The sequence below is a fragment of the Malaya genurostris genome, chromosome 3 (genome assembly GCF_030247185.1).
Source record: "Malaya genurostris strain Urasoe2022 chromosome 3, Malgen_1.1, whole genome shotgun sequence".
NCBI classification, from domain to species: domain Eukaryota; kingdom Metazoa; phylum Arthropoda; class Insecta; order Diptera; family Culicidae; genus Malaya; species Malaya genurostris.
Genome location: NC_080572.1, coordinates 85,841,547 through 85,856,817, shown reverse-complemented (window position 1 = coordinate 85,856,817; position 15,271 = coordinate 85,841,547). Strand labels below are relative to the sequence as shown.

Below are 15,271 nucleotides of genomic sequence, written 5' to 3'. Positions count from 1 at the left end.
AATTTTTACCTATTTTTTGAGGAGAAATCACTCATTAGCGGTCCTTACACGAGACAATATTATTGTCAATACAAGGAGTATTGACAATATTTTTAATCGTGTAATGGAAACTTCATTGGATTGACGAAAATATTGTCAAAAAATCAAAACTACTCATCAATCCGACAATACTTTCTCTCCAGACAGAAACTGTTGAATATGTGCAATGACCTCTTCTCTCAATATTTTAAAATTCATTTGCAATATTTAACGCGGTAAACGCTTGAATTTTTCGAAAAACTCGGAGCTCTTCTATAAGCTACCCAAAATTAGGTCGTAATCTACTCCAACTTTGACTTGATCGTAAAAAAAGGGTAGCGTGCTTTGTTATGGCATAAACTTTTTGGGTAAACTTACATTTGCCTAAATTTTGAGGTCATCACTCATTACCTAAAATTGGGGAGATGTACTTTAGTTGCTTTTGGGTAGATTATGACCCAAAATTTGGTAGCGGCTAGTAAGAATATCTAATATGTTGGGATATCTTTTGGCATTACTTCATAGCAGAAATTTCATTTTGTGCAGGGTAATATTGATTTTCCATGAGAATATCTGACATCTCTGGCACTGTTCAATATGTACACGCTGAGCAAAGATTACCTCATATTTAAAGCTTTCCTCCCATAACAGGACGCTGAACGTTTATTTTAGTTTAAATGGTCGACTTGGCAAAGATAAACTCAAGATTACAATGTCTCATACGATTCATTGAAAAATGCTGGGTCAGTAATCGTGAACCAGTTGGTTCAATAATAATGTAATTTAATTATTAAGCGTTGTCTAGTCCAGCGTCTACTAGTTCCGACAAAATGCCATGGAAACAATACAAGTTAGAAAAGAAGCAAACATATGTTTCATTCAGCACATAATGATCTCTTGCCTCAACTGACTATGAAGCGTCATGAGATGAGGAAATAAACGAAATAAATTCTAGGCAATAGTTCTAAGTAGTTTTTACTTTCTTATTGTAAGAATCACAGGATATGAAGCAAAATTGCTTAATATCGTTCATACTGTAACTTGATACAATCATTGTCATAGTTACGACGCATCTAGTAATCAGACGCTTGTTGTTTTGCTTCAAAAGACTGAAACTAACAATAATAAATAGGTTATCATGGATACCAGCATTATCATTGAACCTTACAGACTGAGGGGTCAATCAACAGATATTCTGAAACTGTTCATCGGTTCACGAACCGTGACCCAAAATGCTTCATAGGCTTCTATGATACTTCGTAATCTTGAGTTTATCTTTGGATTTATCGTTTTCTGACAATAAGAAAAAATGGAACGGAGCAATAATTTATCCTGGAAATATAATGGAAATTCAAATACAGAAATGAGTGAACCTTTTTATTTTTTGCAAACCAGGATGATCTCGATCTGCAATATTGTTACACTGAAAATAATTTGCACGCTAGCATCATGGGCGAAGCATTTGAACTATCACTAACAGTTCGGCTGAAAAGTTCGTATCGTTTAATAGAAACACACATTTTTTTGCCAAAATTCGTTTTTATTATTCAACATAATTGCCATCAGAAGCGATACAGCGATTATAGCGATCTTCCAACTTTTCGATACCATTTTTGTAGTACGATTTGTCCTTTGCCTCAAAATAGGCCTCAGTTTCAGCGATTACCTCTTCATTGCTTCTAAATTTTTAACCAGCGAGCATTCTCTTGAGGTATGAGAACAGGAAAAAGTCACTGGGGCCCAAATCTGGAGAATACGGTGGATGAGGGAGCAATTCGAAGCCCAATTCGTTCAATTTCAGCATGGTTTTCATCGACTTGTGACATTGTCTTGATGAAACAAAACTTTTTTCTTCTTCAAATGAGGCCGTTTTATTGAAATTTCGTCCTTCAAACGCTCTAATAACGCTATATAATAGTCACTGTTGATGGTTTTTAGAAACATGGACAGAAAACTTTGGTTATCGTAAACATTTTCTACAGAAAGAAAGAGTCATTCCTGAACTTCTAGACACACGCTACAAAAGCGTTCACGGATACCACCTCGTGAGTATAAACTGGTTTATGTTTTCAATTCGCAATAAAATTCTAAACTTTCTCCATTATTGCAGATCGACATTGATTTTCGTCTTCTGAATGCCAGCGCAGTCAGTTATTCTCCAAAAATAACAACTGTGATACCAGCAGTTGTAGTATATGCAACAACAAAAGCGGTGGATCTACAGCTAATGAACTGGTCAAGGCTTTGACCGATAGTTTAACAAGTGATGGTATGAACCATAAATACCAATAAAATGGTTTAATTATAGTAGTCCATTTAGATACAAAACACTGCGCACTGTTGCTTTTACTAAATACAGTGTTACCACCCACCTCAGCAGCATTCCGGTTTAAACCCACTATTTGTCTTTCTCAAGAGGATACGATCATTTTCGCAGTATCTCTTTCCGAAACAAGACTGAAAATACAAAACATTTATGAAACATATATAGAAAGAAATTTACCTGTAATACCAAAACTAATTGCATTGGGCAGTGACTATTAGGCTCTCTGACAGCTCACTTACAACCACAAATGCAAATGAGATTGGTTTGTTTTCATCAGGAAACGCATGCATTAAACACCATTCAGACGATCAATCAACTTCCGTCGACGTCTAGATTATTTTTATTAATTTTTTTAGCCGAATATTGCTCACGTATCCGACGTTAAAATTTTCCGTGAACTTGAGGTAGTGTCCTTTCATATGAATTGCTTACAATTGATGTTGTTGTTCCGTAATCGTTCCATGCAGGCGATAGTCGCACATAGGACACTACGTCAAGTTCACGGAAAATTTTAACGTCGGATACGTGAGCAATATTCGGCTAAAAAAATTAATAAAAATAATCTCGACGTCTAGCTATACTTGGACAATATACTATAGTATTCCATTTATTTTTACTATAGTATTCCATCTATTTTTACTATAGTATTCCATCTATTCCCGAAGAATTCATTGCAAAACTCATCAACGTATAAATATGTTGATGAGTTTTGCAATGATCAAAAAAGCTGACATAAAAGAACATGCATTAACAAATTAATAACTCCTTTAATTGATAAATTTATAGAATTAGAGAATCGCGGAATTAACATTACTTAAAGGGTGAAATGAAGTTTGTTCGACCTGTCTTATACTTGCTTCAAGGAGATAATTTAGGAATTCATTCAACTCTACTATTATCTGGAGGATTTAATGCCACTTTTTATTGTCGATTTTGTCGACGTCCTAATGATGTGTTTCAGATATGAGGCTAAGCATAGAGGATTTAAGCAATATGCGCACATCATGTCTTCTCTCAAAAATATATGTTTTACACTATGTATTAAAGCTTTACTGCAGTGATGCTTTAAGTGAAAGCTTTTTTTAGATTAGAAAATATCAATGCTTTTCAAACATCGAACATTTTATTTCGCAATTATTTTGCCAACCTGCAACAACCAATAAATAGTAAATAATTTTTTTGAACTTAAATCTTTAATGCAACTGCCTATATCTATTTATGTTTATTATGTTTACTTGCCACAATCGAAACAACACTATTTTGGTAAACATTAAAGCTACGCCAACATATAGTCTGGTGGATAGGAAATATGTAGTGAAATGTCTTTATTAAAATAATGCGTCCGAAAAAAGGGCCTAACTGAAAACGAGAGCCTCCCTTTGTTTACTTTCTCTTTCGATTATTACGAAGCCAGGATACAAATCTCTTCGATGATTCCAATATTAATCGAAATCTTGTTATATAGACTTGAAAATAATGTGAAGAAGTCTGCATCAAATATAAAATCAATCCGATAATTCGTGAAAGAGAAAATAAACAAAGAGAAACTGTCACTTGAATTTAGGCCCTTTTGTCGTGGGACGATTGAAAATTAAATAAAAGCTATACCAATTTCAGGTAAACTTCATGTGATTTTCCTTTGATTGGTAAAAAACAGTTCACATGAAACGATGAAACATACATATTATTCAAATCGAAGATGTATAGTTTTCAAATGATATGTATGTGACATTCCCATGATAAATAAGTGGAGTACATATATAATGCATATGCTTATATTATTCACCATCTGTATTGTATAAAGTACTAGATAACAAAGACTATAACTTGAGAAAACTATTTGTATTTATGACTTTTATGGTATGGTCATTTTAACAATGGTTGTACAAATGTTACCATGAGCACAAACGAATTTCCAGACATGACAGTCACGATCTCTTTTTGGCACACATCTACGGTCCTCCGTGAAACTGGCACCAATGGTGATAAATTGGTTGCACTGCTGAGTTCCCATTATACATTCATAATGCAAATGTCAAACCGTGAGAACCCTTCAGATTCGGTAGCTCATTTGTATATATTGAGATTGGTATGGCACACTTTGGTTGAAATGATAATGCAATCAATCTCGCGCTCCACCAAGCGGTGAGTGCGGTCATTTCAGAAGGTACCGGGAACGAATCACATTTTTTAAAAATATTTATAAGCACGTACATGTCGTTATTATTTATCTTTGCCATGAGTACATATATAGTTGGCTGGAAGATTGTGAAGTTTGAAAACACTATTCATGTTGTTCATATGAACCGAATTGATGTGGTAATTACATGATCGTATAGTGTTTTTCAACCGACTATGTATTTTATTTAAGCTGACTATACAAGTTGTCAATAAACGCTTCTTTTTTTTATTTGGCATAAAAAAGTTTCAGTATGGCTGAAAATTGCGTACGTGTATAACATAACTGGAGTGATGGATGCAAAGTTTTTGTATTTTGTGATTGTGCATAATTTTTCATTTACACTGGTCTTGAAGGTAATTAATGTATGTTTTATAGTCATACTCGTTTCCGTCGTTGAAATTTAACTTTTCAACGTTTTCACCGATATCGGTTTTGTTTTCAGTGAAGTCGAATCGTTACGTAAATGGACGTCTTGTATACGAAAAATTAGTCAATTATAGATCGCGGGGGCACAACATAAGCGCTTTATGAAGGGAGAAGTAGCAAGATATCTCAGTGCGGTAATCTAATAGGTTTACTTCTTGATTCGGCTGTTGAATTTGTCCTAGCTGCTCATTCTTGTTCCGGGACATACTTCACCGGATAGTGATCCAGATTTCTGGATCAGCAACCGCAACCAGTAATGCTTCTACGTCAATCATCAACTTTTCACCAGACACCGGCGTAATGAGTGATGCAGCATTGAACTGATGTCACCACATGAGTTGAAGTGGCAGTTCCCAATTCCAGACGGTTTATATCAACCAGCGGACTTGAAAAAGCGCCGTTTCCGACTACGACACGATGCACCTGCCACCGCTGCATGAGGATTCATTCCTGATGAGGACCTTGCTATCTTAAGGCTTGCTATCGGAACTGGGAGAACATTAGCAGTGGAATCAGTAGTGGTGCGGTGGCGGTACGACGGTCCGTGCCGTTCCAACATGACTACAATCAGAGTTGCACTGAGTCGTGATCATCATCCACACGTCAAATCATACGAAGTAGTTCCGTCACGAACCAAAATGATCGTCATTCAACGTTGATCGAATTCATGCCATGGGTAGCGTACTGCGAAAACGAACAACAGTGACGCGAGAGTGGCAACACGCAGAGAGTAAATTATTTCGAATGAGAGAACAGATCGGTCATTCTCTGTTTGTTTTTAAAACGGTCTGTTTATAGTTTTATAGTGAATTGAAAATGATAACACTTTGATTTTCATTATCATTTTCTGACATCACATCATTGCGAATGCACACTTTTATTTTCCTTCTAAGAACTAAGTCAAACCAAGAAAACGTTGTCCTTGCAATTGATGATCACGACGGAAATTTTAAAAATTGATCGTCATTCTAAGATTTCAGTCATGTTGATTCGTCTCCAAGTGAGCATCAGACTGAACTGACGGAATATCTCTCTCAGTGAAACTCATACATTAGTAATGACAGTGCATGCAGCTTCTCAGTGAGAGAGCTTGCAAGAGAGACGATGCCTGTTGGAACGCTTGTGTCCGTCAGTGAATATTCTCTGTTTACGGATACTGGATGCAACACTGACTACAATGACTACAATGTCACTCCGATGCGTCCACGTAAGCAGTAATATGTTACTTCAACATGGGCAATATTATAAAATTTGAATCGAAAATAAAACAGATCATTAATAAACTCTTATTTTTATAGTACTGGATTTTAAATTCATATAACTTTTAAACATTTGCGCATATTTTTCTGACATTCAATATTGTCGATACTATACTATACTCGCATGGTCAAAATGATCCCTGATATAGTAACTGACACTATAACATTTTTCTGAGTGTATAATTAGGTTATTGAACGGAACCAACGTTGCCAGGTATACCGATTTCTCGGTATTTATACAGATATTTGACTTCTATACCGCAATACAGATATGCCCAAGTAACAATTTTAATATTAATAAATACTTGTAGCTGTCTTCAATGCTACATAATAAATCTTGCATTAAAACTTTAAACTCCACGAAAGTCTACTGAGAACCTTTATAAGAGCATGTTCCTGCCAAGTGGACCATTCTTCATAAGGTTTATAAAGCAAGGTGAAGAATTAGCATGAACCTGCGTTAAAACTCCAAATTCAAGAAAATTTTGAAACCAGCTTTACGATCAACATTTAATTTATTCGGAAGGAATGAATTCCGCTATGAATAAATTGTCGTTTTGATAATATTGTTCATGGCTATGTGTGTGTCATGTCTGCTTTGAATGTAACCAGTAAGAATATATTAGATTTCATTTACAAGTTTTAGGTTTTTTCCAAACTTAAAAACTTCATGCGTTTTTATTTTTATCGTGAATGTTTGGATAAAAATAAGAATTATAACTAATCGCCTTGAAATAAATGCAGCTTTTGCGAAAATCTCCATGATTTTTGAAAATTATTTTTTGTGATTCTTCGTCATTTTTGTATAAAACTATTTCATGGCATTAAAACTTGTGTATACGTTCTGAAAATGAATCATTAAAGCCCATCATTTTTATTCGTTTTTGCATTTCGAAGTATATTTGATGTCAATAAATGCTACGGTATAGGACATCATCATGGCGGCCAAGAAATTTTCTTTAATGCAAACTACGCTTAACCCAAGAAGCAATAAATCAAATAGCCCACAACAAATGTGTCATAAATGTACTTTAGAACCCTCAAATTTGCTCTGAGTGAAACTGTTATCCAATGAACACGCACACACACAAAACTAGATTTATGAAAGGATTTAACTGACAATAATGTTTTAAAGAAAATGTTTGAAAGCAATATCCCACATGATCGAAATGACGGAATGAGCAATGAATTCTTACTCGACTGCATGATTTTTTAGTGCTCGATCGGTTCAGTGCTAGAATTTTCGCCTATGTTGGCTGCTCGATCAACCTGATTGACAGTGACATTATAAATGTCATTGAATATTCGCTCATTTTATGAATGTGTTAGTGTGAAATTTAAGCGACTTAAGCCATTTCACTACACTCCAGCTAGAGGAATGGATGATGCTGACTAAGGTAAGCCGTTTTGTTAATTTCCAGCGAATTTCAATAGTTTATGTTGGGATTCTAAGAAGAACTGGTTATTCACTAGTTCTGTATATCCGAAAAACATGAAGATTTAAATTTGTATATTCAGTTATATAATGTTTTCGTTTAAAAATAAACTGGAAATCAGCACGAAAACGTGCAAAATCAGGAAAGAAGAAGAAGAAAACGAATTGACAATTCAGTTCGCATCTTCTCACTCAATTCCGAATGATTTCCGAATCAACCGGTTGTAGGCGAACCGGTTCCCACATTATCAGATCCGAATGGATTCCGAATCAATTCCGAATCGGCGAGAAATTTTCATTCGGAATTTCATGTGGAAATCATAATGGATTCCGAATCAATTCCAACTCCAGTGCAACAACCGATTCCGAATGAACCGGTTCGCCTACAACCGGTTGATTCGGAAATCATTCGGAATTGAGTGAGAAGATGCGGACTGAATTGTCAATTCGTTTTCTTCTTCTTCTTTCCTGATTTTGCACGTTTTCGTGCTGATTTTCAGTTTATTTTTAAACGAAAACATTATATAACTGAATATACAAATTTAAATCTTCATGTTTTTCGGATATACAGAACTAGTGAATAACCAGTTCTTCTTAGAATCCCAACATAAACTATTGAAGTTCGCTGGAAATTAACAAAACGGCTTACCTTAGTCAGCATCATCCATTCCTCTAGCTGGAGTGTAGTGAAATGGCTTAAGTCGCTTAAATTTCACACTAACACATTCATAAAATGAGCGAATATTCAATGACATTTATAATGTCACTGTCAATCAGGTTGATCGAGCAGCCAACTCAGGCGAAAATTCTAGCACTGAACCGATCGAGCACTAAAAAATCATGCAGTCGAGTAAGAATTCATTGCTCATTCCGTCATTTCGATCATGTGGGTTCATTCGGAATCGGTTGTTGCACTGGAGTTGGAATTGATTCGGAATCCATTATGATTTCCACATGAAATTCCGAATGAAAATTTCTCGCCGATTCGGAATTGATTCGGAATCCATTCGGATCTGATAATGTGGGATTAAGAGTGTTTGCATGGTTTTATTCTAGTACACATTGTTTTATTTTTAGTCCAGTTGTTAGTCTGGGTAAAAAGTTTTATAGAACCATTAAAAACTATGATATTACTTGTCAAAAGAGACATTTATTATAGTCGTCATAAAACAGGTAGTGATTGAAAAATCAATTACAAAACTCCTATAAATTACAATCAAAACCATAAGGCATTCGAATTGTTACTTGGGATGTACTCCCAAAATACCGATAATTCACGGATCGTACAGATAAATACCGATTTTCGATTTTAGCTTGGAAAGACATGAAAAAAGGTTGCTGTGGCTCGCCAAAATGAGCTTTGGTGACATTTTCTTGGTACTTATGCTACGGGATTCTGATACCGGTATAGTACAGATAGATTTTTTAGCCAAATACAGGTTTTTGGAAAAATGAGCTGGCAACGCTGAACGGAATCCCCAATTTGCCCCGCTTGTGAGGAATTCTGGCAACCGTCAGAAGACTGGCTGCATTCCGGCTGCTGTCAAAATTGTTCAGGCGAAATTGCGTCATTATCTCGCCGGATGTGTTTTGTTTATTTCTCTCTTTCTTCTTTTTTCTTTTTTTTTTATTCGACTTCATTTGATGTTTGTCAACCCCGCATGTACATACAAAAAACGAATCATCAGACGAGTTAAATAAGATTGAAATATGTGTATGTTTGGTAGTGAGAAAGCACTGTTATTGGCAATAACATTTTCATAATTAGTATGTATGAAGGGCAATAATTTGTTGCCTTTCATATGTACTTTTTAATGAAAACATGAAACCAAGACGCTAAAAATGTAGAACCAATTCAAAACGGTTCTTTCAATCTTGTATGGCAAGAATCTGGCAGAAACAGAACCGTTAATAACCGCTAGGCGAAATTCTCTGCCGGAAACGGTTGTTGCATTGTTGCTAGACTTTTGCCGGAATTCTGACAGAATTCCGGCAAAAATGGCTGGCAGACATAGCCAACCGTCTGGGGGGAAATTTGCCCGCCGAGTACAAGTGGGTGGGTGAAATGTACTTAAGATTAGGTTGTTCTGCGGTTCCGTGTATAGATATTTTGTATGAACACAGATTTCTGAAAAAAAAGACCTGGCATCATTGATGTCAAATAACGAAAGTGTCGAAGGAAATTGTTTATATTGATTATTTATTAAATTACCTGGACGATAGGAAACTAAGCCATCAAAATTGAAATTATACGAATACGAGACAATACAATGGAAGCGTATACAAATTTAGATTGGTAACTTAATCATATACAAATTTATAACAAGTACAGTCATCAATCCAAACCAATAGGTCGAAGAATCACCGGCGGAGTGAGTCGCGTCTACTCGAGTATTTTTCCATCGAGTTCTCTATTTACGAAGAAGATATTTTCAACCTACACATTAATGAAATCGATCCGGTTCACCAGTTAGCAGATGTCTTCGAAGACGATCGGGTATCACTCGAATATCCAATTGACCCACGTACCGGAACGGTAGTTCGTCAGTTAGTGATTGATACAAGTAAGCCAATCAGACTTTACGATCAATTCCCCAGTGGATCTCTATTAAATCGGGCCGATCATCAGCACTGCTTGATGGTATTAAATCGCTTGAACATGCGGCTTGCATTCGATACTGCAGAAGAACAGGAAGCGTTGACCAAATATAGACGATTGACAGGAAAGCTAAAGAAAGAACGGGCTCTTTTCGATAGTTTTGTTAGGAATTATTTTATCAACAATCTTGTCAGTCGGAAAAGAATTGTAAATCAGGAACTAAATAACATTGTTGTTGAAATGTGGAGGAGAAAAATAGACAATATTATCCGTACAATGGCTGATAGTACTTATCATTTATCCACGGCAGTAATGTGGTTAAAGTATATAAAAAACGAACGAAACGTTGTGTTTGAGCCAGCATCAGACAATCTTCTAGAATTTGGACAGTTGTTGCATATTTTCACGGAGAATTTATTGAATTGCAGTACGCTGAAACGAAGTACCCGTGTTCTGGAAAAGTTTTTGCAGGACCAATACAATTCAGTGTTTGTAGATGATTCTACTCATGTGGACACAATTCTAAAGCAAGATGAGGATGTAAGGTTTGTTGTTAGTTCTGGAACTTTGACATATCTTTTGGACAATGTGAGCAACATGGATAACCGATGGATGATTCCTTTTCGTATTGTAACGATTGGAAGTAGGAATGTTATCTATTTGAATAAGAAACTGCAACCAACAAAAATGATGGCTCATGATAGAAATATTAAAGCTCATAAATATTGTATTAGAAGTTTTATGTCCGTACTCAAGAAAGATGTAAAACAAAGCATTGATAAAACCACCGGTAATCATAGAGAAACATCTGACACAAAAAGTGAATACAAGCCTTTTAGATTCGAGGAGTATCTCCAGATGATAAACACCCAAACAGAATTCAGGAATAAACACGAGCGATACTCATGTCTTCGGCTGTGGACACTCAAAGACAATGATGAACAATATCGATTTCTTATACGATCTCGAATGGATTGTTACGAATCTTTGCGGAAGATGAAATTTTTCATCAATATTTCAATAAAACTTGAATATCAAGCAGAGTTTGGAGCTGAGCAAATGACGAAAAGTGAATTGATCAGAGAATGGGCGAGGCAGTTCATGCGACCTAACTCAAAAACTTTGCGATTGCGAATAAATCCTGTTACACATTCTATCCTTTCTCACCATTACTTGGAACTAAAAGATATCGAAGATGAGCTCAAACGAACGCACGACATTGACCCAGCAAATCTTATAACAAACCTCTGGCAAACTTTAAAAATTCTGTTAAGCTTCCCTCCTGGAGAGCATCTTATGCAGCATGATATTAAAAACCCTCACACCGTGTTAATCCTTTCGAAGGATCCAAAAGCCAGTGCTTCGATTACTTCCGTACATCTGAACGAAGTTTATGCTTCCGTCGATTATGAACGGTGCGCCCTGGAGGAATACGAATGGGTGCCAATTGATAGAACCATCATAACGAAGCTCCACCGCGAGCACACATTACTTCCTTGCACATTCCCTCACTGGAATAAGGTCCAACACATTGTTTCACGCGAAGTATTTAAACCAAAGAAAAAACCTCAACCAGCACCAATTTGCAAGACGAAGGGTAAGAAATCTAAAGGTCATCGAGAGCGACGTATCCATAGGGAGCGGGAAAAGAAGCAACAGAAGAAAAAAGAAAAGATATTCGTAGCAAAAATGCAACACTCATTGGATCAATATGCTCCCTACATGGGCCCCACGCGCAACACCGTTGATGGGCTGTCATCTAACAAATCTACAGAACATCATATCTCAGCAATTAGTTTTGTGAAAGCTGATACAATAGATTATAGAACGTACGTTGACCAAGCGAATGTACGAAAGCAAGAAGAATAAACTAGTTTTGCTAATTTATGTCGATGAAATTTATTCCACTTTATCTATCCTCCCGCTGATGTATGTGCTTTTCCACCATTCTCGATTCAGTTCGTAGGTTGTATTTTTCCACGCAAAATGCGTCGGTGGCTCATCTTCTCCTTCGAGGAATGTGAAATGCTTACTTAACTCAATAGCCAGTTTTGATCGGACTAAACCGATCGATCCACATCGCTCGGGTGCAGGATGATAAACTCGTCCACTTAGTGGAAACATACATATACGATCAGGTTCCCAAGGTACAGTGAGAAGATCGCCGGCATGTGCAAAAGACAGTTGATCAATGCCCTCTAAAAGTATACAGATTCATTTTCAAGCCATCCGGCGTTGAGTATAGAAAATGCACTCACTTGAATCCTGAAATATGTGTGTGAATACAATCGGGACATCGTCACACCGAACGTAATTTCGTTCGCGTCCGCATGGGGATAAAAACGGAAAATGCTCCCGATATCGAGTGCCTTCGTTAAATCGCAAACGCTTGAAGAAAAATTCGAGAAACTTTTTTTCTTTGAAGCATGACGTAAAATTTTTGATTCGAGCATCGTCCAGAAACAACTAAATTGAAAAACTTTTACAAAATCGTACTCTCATGTTTTAGATAAATATAAAATGTATTTCGTGAATGTAAATATAACCGTTTCCTATCAAAATAAATCGCCAATTACATAATTTTCACGATTATACTAACATGGTTCTCGGATTTTTTTGTTTGTTTTGATACAGGAGGTACAGGTCTTACCAAGTTCTCTCCCATTAGTTTTTGTGGTGTCTTACCATTCCTTCATGATCGATGTAATAAAAGTATTCACGGACATTTGGAGCGGGCGATTGTCCTTGGCGATACATAAAACTAGAACATTTTCTGGCTGATACCGTTGCAACTTGTATGCTCTTGAGTATCATTCTGCTGTTCTCGGTACTTAGTATTGGCACACTTGGAATATTACTGCGTGAAATAAAATGTAATTATCCAATTCGAAACAGACAATAACGATCTGATTATATACAATCCAGGGTTGTATTTATAGCATGCATGGTGATTGTGGGCATTCACGACAGAAGCCGTTTTGCCGTCATTGTAAAAAAAAGTTGAGCTGGTATTTGATGATTTCTCTTATAATGTGTTCGTTTATATATCACCGGAAGCGACCATATTCGCTCCAATATACGAAATCACTATCAGGTACTGAAACCACACTAAGGGCATATTCAGGAGTGTTCAGCGCCTTTAGTCATTTTATGACTTTCCCCAGGTTTAGGTCAAAGTGGTTAAAAATCATTCGTAAATGATTACTTTTTCCTTAGCGTGTAGTTCTAGATGCATAATTTATGTCAGTTTTAAAATTTAAATCTAGAAATTATAACAAAATAAACTGGCAGCCCCAGCAGCGTTTTATCTGTGTTTCAAATATAGAAAAAATAGAACGGCAATGTATACCAGTTTTAAATTTGACACTAGAACTGGTCGAATAAATAAAACTAAAACGGATTGCTGGGGATACGTTTGTTTCAGTTTCATTCACATTATAGACCACCCATATGAATCTTGCAGCTGCTGAATTTGCTCTAAGGGGCGTTCCAATGTTAGCAGCCCTCCAGTCTCCTAGTTTTAGATTTGACCCTGAGGTTAGCTGTCATATACTGGAGATGGCATGAAGGTTACCATATTTTATTTGTTTTGGTTTTCCTCACTCTGCTTTATCGATTAGTATATGTGAGTAATCCACCTTAAGAACAAATTCACCCACATTATCGAAATGACGGAATGAGCAATGAAATCTTACTCGACTGCATGATTTTTTAGTGCTCGATCGGTTCAGTGCTAGAATTTTCGCCTGAGTTGACTGCTCGATCAACCTGATTGACAGTGACATTTTAAATGTCATTGAATATTCGCTCATTTTATGAATGTGTTAGTGTGAAATTTATGCGACTTAAGCCATTTCACTACACTCCTGCTAGATGAATGGATGATGCTGACTAAGGTAGGCCGTTTTGTTAATTTCCAGCGAATTTCAATAGTTTATGTTGGGATTCTAAGAAGAACTGGTTATTTACTAGTTCTGTATATCCGAAAAACATGAAGATTTAAACTTGTATATTCAGTTATATAAGGTTTTCGTTTAAAAATAAACTGAAAATCAGCACGAAAACGTGCAAAATCAGGAAAGAAGAAGAAGAAGACGAATTGACAATTCAGTCCGCATCTTCTCACTCAATTCCGAATGATTTCCGAATCAACCGGTTGTAGGCGAACCGGTTCATTCGGAATCGGTTGTTGCACTGGAGTTGGAATTGATTCGGAATCCATTATGATTTCCACATGAAATTCCGAATGAAAATTTCTCGCCGATTCGGAATTGATTCGGAATCCATTCGGATCTGATAATATGGGCAGCAGCTGGAAGTTCTATATGGACGATCTAAGGAGTGTATCGAAAAGTAGTTAGCAACATTGATTATTGAATAAAAAAGCAAAAAAAACATATTTTGACATCAGTTTTCGATATATTGTAGAAAAATTACATTTTTATGCATTTCACTGATTATATTGAAGAAAATCCTAGTTTCTGTGAAACGCTCGCACTTTGGACTTGACATTCTTCATTTTAGTTCAGTTTTGCACAGTGACTTTCCTGGTGGCAGCTGTCCAGTTCTTTTTAACTCCTGCATGTTTTGGGACACTGTACCTTCCTTCCGAAAGTGCCGCTTGACAATTGCCCAATACCTTTCAATTGGCCGAAGATCCGGGCAGTTCGGTGGGTTGATGTCCTTTTCCACGAATTGTACATTATTTTTTGACAACCACTGTAGAACGGAGTTGGCGTAGTGAGCTGAAGCCAAATCCGGCCAGAAAAGAGGAGGAGCCTTATGCTTTCTGTACAGTGGCGGCATTCTCTTCTTGAAACATTCTTCCTCGTACACCTTGGCGTTAATTGTGCCCTTCGTGAAGAAAATCGACGACAGCAAACCACAGGTACAAATTGCTTGCCAAACCAACACCTTCTGCCCAAACTTTTCCATCGCCACCGTGGTGTCAGCGTCGTCCAGGTCCTGGTATACCGATTTCGTATAATATTGCGGTCCGGGCAGCGCTCGATAGTCTTCCTTGACG

The 15,271-nt window shown here is 36.6% G+C and overlaps 2 protein-coding genes across 4 annotated transcripts; one reads left to right on the top strand and one right to left on the bottom strand.

Annotated features, from left to right (window-relative positions):
- Nucleotides 1–9,806: 9,806 nt before the first annotated feature.
- On the top strand, nt 9,807–12,132 carry LOC131436763 (uncharacterized). The gene is made up of 2 exons (XM_058605664.1): nt 9,807–9,942; nt 9,999–12,132. Exons 1-2 carry the CDS (start codon nt 9,917–9,919, stop codon nt 12,112–12,114), a joined length of 2,142 nt encoding a protein of 713 aa, XP_058461647.1. The 5' UTR covers nt 9,807–9,916; the 3' UTR covers nt 12,115–12,132.
- LOC131436764 (UPF0598 protein CG30010) lies at nt 12,026–13,338 on the bottom strand. Of its 3 annotated transcripts, none has more exons than XM_058605666.1 (3): nt 12,931–13,338; nt 12,504–12,711; nt 12,026–12,443 (listed from the first exon to the last, which is right to left on the bottom strand). In XM_058605666.1, exons 1-3 carry the CDS (start codon nt 13,057–13,059, stop codon nt 12,145–12,147), a joined length of 636 nt encoding a protein of 211 aa, XP_058461649.1. In that variant the 5' UTR covers nt 13,060–13,338; the 3' UTR covers nt 12,026–12,144. The 3 variants fall into 3 exon arrangements, with proteins under 3 accessions (XP_058461649.1, XP_058461650.1, XP_058461651.1); XM_058605667.1 differs by having other exon boundaries at nt 12,504–12,633; XM_058605668.1 differs by having other exon boundaries at nt 12,896–13,073.
- Nucleotides 13,339–15,271: the final 1,933 nt, after the last annotated feature.